The 6,934-nt window shown below is 36.3% G+C and overlaps 1 protein-coding gene across 1 annotated transcript in view; it reads right to left on the bottom strand.

Moving 5' to 3' along the window:
- Positions 1-434: 434 nt before the first annotated feature.
- SRFBP1 (serum response factor binding protein 1) overlaps positions 435-6,934 on the bottom strand; it is a 67,282-nt gene continuing 60,782 nt past the window's right edge. Inside the window, exons 5-8 of the mRNA XM_064735718.1 lie at positions 3,997-4,078; positions 2,344-3,082; positions 1,875-1,912; positions 435-1,147 (exon numbers count right to left, since the gene is read on the bottom strand). Of these exons, the coding sequence (XP_064591788.1) occupies positions 954-1,147; positions 1,875-1,912; positions 2,344-3,082; positions 3,997-4,078 (1,053 nt within the window). The 3' untranslated portion in view covers positions 435-953. The remainder of the gene's footprint in view (positions 1,148-1,874; positions 1,913-2,343; positions 3,083-3,996; positions 4,079-6,934) is intronic.

Here is a 6,934-nt window from a genome sequence, read left to right as displayed (position 1 = left end):
TGGGTTAGATGGGCCTTTGGGGTGATGCAGGGCTTTCCTCAGGCATCTCAAAATGCTACATGAATAGCACAGTCCAGTCATTTACCAAGCTTATTAAATAATTTGATTATGAAAGGTATTTATATAAACAACACTATTAAAGACTAATTACACATTCAGAATTTCTTTCAATTAGGTAGTAGAACAAGCACCTGAAGAAGTATTCAGTGAATTTTTGGTCATATTCTAATCAGATGAACTCCCAGTGTCAAACTGGCACTTAAAAGTCAAATGTTTCTTAGCGTACAAAGTTTTTGCACGTTTTTCACATTCTTTCAGAAAGTGCAAGACACACATGTTGAAGAATCCAGACATAACTACCAGAACAAAGTATTAAAGACACCTCTTCATTTCCTCAAATTGCCAGTATAATCAGAGGACAGAGATCACAATTTAAAAGAGCAATATTTTATTCTCTCCAGAACTTTCCATATTATGCTTAAAACACATTGACTTTTCCAGCTACCCGATACACTGATGAATTTATGAAGTCTCTTCAAGTTTAAGAATCTTTTACTTTGTCTTAGTTGAGATACAATATAGAACCTTTCTTTTGACCAAACTCTCATATAAAGTAAATTTTTTTACATACAAAAAAAACCCCTTACAAAGCCCCCTCCAAAGAATCTGTACTATTCCTATAGGGCACAAATTATGTTCCTAAAAACCCTTTATGCACATTAGGGTATGTTTCCTGAATGGTGGCACTACATAATGGGACTTATGAACCAGCACCAAACGGCCATACATTAATCAACAGACAGCACAAACAATGGATAAAACAATCTTGATATTCTACGATGGTAAATAATAGTTGCAATTTCGTGGGTTGCAAAGGATATGGACAGTATAACAAAGATGTTCAAACAGCAGCTGCAGAAAATGTTTTTTTAGAACCTCCATTTACATATAGTCTAGTCATCAAATTTAATCTTTTTCCCCTGGAATGCTGTAATTTGAGACATCTGCTCCCTGCGTCGCCTGCTTGCTTCCCATGAAGGATGAAGAGGCTGCTCCAAAGGTGCTTTCTTATTGTTGCATATAATTTCCCCTGAAGCTTTTGCAAATGGCTTCTTCTTCTTGAGCTTTGTTTCATTTTTAAGAAAACCTGTGCAAGTACAAAATAGAACATTAACTACATCAGGAACCTTCATAAAAGTATGCAAACTACCTTGGGATTGGAGATATTTTCAAAAATTTCATAATGAGCCATGGGGAATACAGTCATCTGAATATTCACAGCAAGATTTCTTCATCTTGCAGCCTGATAAATTGCCACTCGATAGGCTGCAGACAGTTAAGATTTATTAATACTGATTACACTCTAAATTTGTGTAGATAAACATTCAGCACAATGTAAACTTTTTTCTTCACAATAAACCAATGACTATTACACAATGTAACTCAATATGACTGGAATTATATCCTTAGTCCAATGAACTCCAAAATAGTACCACAGAAGATAAACAGAATAAAATATTCCATATTCAGGAGCTAGTGAAGAAATTACATGTGAGATAAGGTCCTAGTTACATACAACAATCTGTTACCTTTACCTGTGCACAAGTAATGCAAACTGCTTGACAGACAGAAAACCACTTGCCAGTGTAAACCTTATGTTATGTATTTCAAATACGAGAAAATAGAAAATAGCAGACAATATCCACAGATTAAAATGAAAGCTGAACAGTTTGACCATTGTAACAACAAGTGTTAAAATATGTGCCACAAACTTGAAAAGAAACAAATACATCCCATCACGAATAGACTGCAGAGGCAACAAAATTTCAAAATGCTTTTTCTCTCCTGATTTTACCAGGTTAAATAATACATACCTGTTCTTTCCTTTTTGAGAAGCTGGTCTTTAGTATTCCTAAAAAACAAAAAGAGAAATTAAGATTTTTCAATAAAATTTTAAGATTACAAATACCTGTGAATAAAGAATCATCATCATCAAAACAGTAACGGAATAACTTCAAAAATAACATGCAAGCTTCTTCAATACTGCTCCAACCATGTTAATAAAGAAGTAGAAAGAGAATTATTCAGAAGCGGTTGAATTTGCATTTAGATCTAGTTAGGCATCATAAATCAGTGCTACTGTGAATATAAAAAATTGTCAAGAAAGCTTAAGAAGACTAGTGAGTAGTTTCTGTGAAAATGTTCTAAGATTTAATGGGCTGAAATTCTCTTTGTTTAGTAAGTAAATTTTCTTTGTTTACTACAAATCACAACTAGAAATCACATTTTCATTGCCATGAAGGAGGGAAGGAATGGAGAACATAACATGGGGAAGAGGTTTACCTTCTGTTCTGAGATTTCTGATTGGTGGTAGACAAAGAACTGCAGAACACTGACTCCAGCTTGCTTGCTTTTGCAAGCGGCTTTCTCTCTTCCACAATCAAATCCTGTGCTGTCCCAGACACTCTGTTCTTCTCTGTTTTCATTACATTTTTCTGAACACTCCCCTTTTCTTTTGTTGAAGAATAATTATTAACTGCTGCTGCTTTTTTCTTCTTTTTTACTTTTCCAATGAAGAAATCATCATTGCTGTCACTGTCAGAATCTGATGACTCATTATAAAACCTCTCTTCAGTACTGTCATCAAAGTATTCCTTTTCATTGGGACGCTCTTGGTCACTATCATCAATTATTTCTTTTATTTCATTTAATTTGTTCATACTCATATTTTCTTTCCTTTTTTGATAGTCAAGCTTCTTTCCTATTTTGTTTTGAGAAACTGTTTGCATTTTTCCTGGCTGAAATGAAGGTTCCTCTGGAGCATTCGCTCTCTCCATTTCCAGAGTTTTCTGCTCAGATTTGCTCTCACAGAGCTCTTCAACCACTTTGTCAGTTTCTACTTTCATGCCTGGTTTTGTTTTGTGTTCACATCCTTGCTGTTTTTGAGGCTGCTTACAAGCTTGGTCATCCAAGTTGTTATTGTAATGTTGTGCTGATTTAGGCTGTTCTTCTGACTGATCCTTCTTCATAGGAGTGGCTTTGTCTGGGTTCTTTCTTGCATCCTTAAAAGCTTTTACAGCAGCTGTACAAGGGGTGGAAAAATATTTTGTTGCAGCTACATATGAATTATTTTTATATAATAAAACATTTTTGCAACTTATATGTGTTGTATTGAGTATATTTTGAATGTCCTTATGAAGTATTTACCAAACACATGGGACAAGAGATACCTTAGAATACAGTATCAACAGAAGTGAAGGAAAAACCCTGAAAATATTATCAATAAACACACTATGAATTGGGTTAAACTACGAATTCTCTTTCAGAAATAATCTGCAGCTGATAATCATCCTCACTTAGTGTACACTTGTACACACATGTACACTTTGTGTGTAAAACTGCAAACTAATTTGTTCATATATAATTAAATGGGTATTTGATATGCTCTGTTATTACTGAAGTAACTTTGTGACATTACTACTAGGACTTTACTATTTGTAACATTAATTTTAGGTGGAAAATTCCAGTTTCAAGAGAAATCCTAAATAACCAGGAAAGATACCCTAAGGATTCTGAGGATATTTTTCAGGGAAAATTAAGAAAGTGATTTGTAAAACCTTTTAGATGCCTTTGAAAATCCAGTTGTAATAATCCATTTGAATATCCAGTTGTAATAAGCCATTTATGTTCCTACTTAATTTAGAAACACTCCATTACATCTGATTTTTAGAATTTCCATTATAAGCTCTGTTTGTTCGACACCCTATATTAAATAAATGTCATATTGTATACTATCACATATAAAGCTATATAAATTTCAAGCCATATAAATGGTTTGAAGCTTGTGGCTTGGTTCACTGCAGCTAGTTAGCCCAATTACAGAAGCTTTTAGTTTTAGTGGGTTTTTTACTTTTATTCGTGTCAAACATACATATGAACAAGGTAACACACTGTAAGCTATAGATGAAATAAAAAATTCAATAAAATGTTTCATACCTTTAAGCTCAACAAATCTGGGCTTCAAGGTGGGGTGTGTTGCAAGTCTTGCCATGGCTCGCTCAGCTGCAGTACAGTTTGGCTGCACAAGAAAAATTCAAGGGCATGAAGTCAACAGAACAGTCAGCTTACACAGGTCTGTGTCAGTATGCTACAATGCATACTACTAATGTGATCCTCACCACGAACTGAGCAACAGGAAAGCTTATGACACTAACAAGTATTTTATTCTTCATGTATTACCATCATTCTAAACACATTAAAATCTTCCTGCCTAAACATTGACAGAAACGTAGCAGATACACAACACGTGATAGTTCTCAGGCACTGAACAGGTATAACACAATTTATGCTTTCTTTAAAGCATAACAGACACTGATTTTACACTTACTATTTCATTCAAGAGCAAAGAAAATGAATGAACTCACTGAATAAAGAACATCATACTGGTAGAAGGCATTCTGGTCGAAGGAATGCAACAGCTTACAAGAATTACAGTATTGATCTCATAAAAGTTGGCAAAATGACGTAGCAGATACTGAAGGAATACACGTAAACCATTGAAAGGCACGGTCTAACTTGACCATAAAGACAAATAATTTTAAATTTGATGTGGTAGAATACTGGAACTCTGCAAAGTGATTAAAAGAAGAAATATTCTTGCTTCAATTAAAAAAAAAAAAAACAGACAAGAAGAAATTGCTTCTATTCTGACTTCCTCTTTTTGATACTGGAAATCACAGGTGACACATTGCAAAAGCTCTCATTTTCAGATTCTTGTCATTACTCTGCTTGAAAAACAAAATGAATGGTATCTAAGACTTTTCTAAAGACAGTTCTATCTTTGGGTGTTTTTTTTCCCCTGTGTGATTGTTTGTTTGTTTCCTTTTTTCTTATTTTCTTTTTTGAAAGGAGGAAAAGTAGGTCCAACAGATTTGTAAAACACACCATTATCAGGAAGATTTCTTAAAAGCTTGCAGTGGAATTCTCTGGGAGATAGTGGAAAACAAATACAAAAGACACACCTTTCTTTTTTCCTCCCAGTGCTATTGCAATGGGTACATATTCAAATAGTTTCTGCGATTTCAGCTTTGTGCTATCACAGCAGAAGCCACCAGAACCAACAGAGGATGATATTCATGAAGAACCAGACAAGTGCCCGGTGACCCAACCTGAGCTGGTTTTGGTACCATCAACTCAACAGAGCATGCTGCCTCTCCTGTCCTGAACAATCGCCACAGCAGATGGAGCCCAAGCCACAGGTGTTATCTGTAGATAACAAGGAGTAGAAGGGGTACTGGCTCTCTCCTGGCATGGAGTTAACATGCCTCATAGTTTTGAATTTGTGACTGAAACGTTTTAGAGTTGGTAACACATCAGTGTTTTAGTTACTGTTGGACAGTGCTTGCACAGCATCAAGGCTTTCTCTGTTTCTTGCTCTGCCCCTACCATAGGCAAGGAGAACCCCTTGTACAGCTGAGCCACATGGACCAATAGGATATTGAGTCCTTTTCAAGTCATGCTTAGCAATAAAAGCTTGAGGTAACAAAAAGGTATGGGGAGATGTTTGTGGTTATGACATTTATCTTCCCAAGTAACCATTATGTGAAGTGAAGCCCTATTCTCTGGGATGTGGCTAAACATCTGACTGGTGATGGGAAGTGGTGAACAAATTCCTTCTCCTTTTCTTGCACATACAGCCTTGATTTCCTCCTTGAACTACCCTCATCTTAAGACAGAAGTTTTCCTGACTTCTGCTCTTGGGATGCTCTCCCCATCCCACAGGGGCAGGCTGAGTGAGCAGCTGCTGGTGCTTAGCTGCTGGCTGGGGTCAAACCACCACGACACACACGATACCCAACACATCAGCAATTCACACCTAAAGCAGCTGACGTGATCCATGTAAGACTGCTCAGTGGTGAATGTTACTTGTTTGCATGTCCATTTTCTTCCAGCAGAACCATGCGACTATAAACAGTTATATATCCAGCGCACAGAGAGAGAGATGGGACAATTCCCACCAACTGTTAGTGCAAGAAAGTCACTCTCATTGCTTTGCTCTGAAGGAAACAGAGCAAAAGAAGGCATTACAAATAAACCAGAGTCAGTACCTCTAAATGCAGAAACATTTAATTGGTCTGCCAGCCTTAAATCTTCCTCCTCAACCAGTGGAAAGCAAATCCGATTTTGTAATTCTTTTGCCATAGTTTTACAGCTTATAAAATATACTCTGCGGTCAGCCGTATTTCAAGTTTGAAGTGTAGAGCATCTGGGAATTCTAGTACTTTCTTTCCCCTCAAGTATATGCTACTACAACATTATTTCTTCAGGTCAAGAAAAATTGGAAAAAAGTTTTTTCTGAAGACTGTCTCTAGAACTATGAATACAGGCTAGAGTGGACATGTCAAAAGATGGGTCCATTTCCAATGGCCACAGACTGGCTTATTTCCAGGCTAGTTTAGCTCTAAGAACTTGAACTCTGAATTTTGATCCTCATGTGACAGTGCTGCCTGCTGCCACCAGATTCTTGGGACAGAAAGCTCACATTTCTGAAGATCATATGCTATTTTCTTTGGAGATTTTCCTATAGCTGGAAAATCTATTTCTGAACTTAATTAATACACTTTTTCCCTCAGCTACTTCCTGTGGGTTTTGAAAGAATATACCATGACGTTCAGAAAGCAGCAGCAGCAGCTTCTGTGCAACATCTGGTGTCTTTTAATTCAAGTATTTATAGAAAGGCTTCAAGCATATATAGGCCAATCCATATGGCATAACCACATTTTTTTCCTTAGAGCAAAATACTTCACAAACACTACTCACACTGATAGCTACCAGCTAACAAACAGACAATATGATATTCACATTCCCTCAAATTTCTCATTTTTCTGTGTATGGGTTTTTTGGTTTTGCTTTGGTTTGGGTTTTTTTTTGGCAC

Source organism: Zonotrichia leucophrys, chromosome Z (assembly GCF_028769735.1).
Source record: "Zonotrichia leucophrys gambelii isolate GWCS_2022_RI chromosome Z, RI_Zleu_2.0, whole genome shotgun sequence".
Taxonomy (NCBI): Eukaryota; Metazoa; Chordata; class Aves; order Passeriformes; family Passerellidae; genus Zonotrichia; species Zonotrichia leucophrys.
The sequence above is the reverse complement of the archived record's forward strand: the minus strand, read 5'-3'. Positions and strand labels throughout refer to the sequence as shown.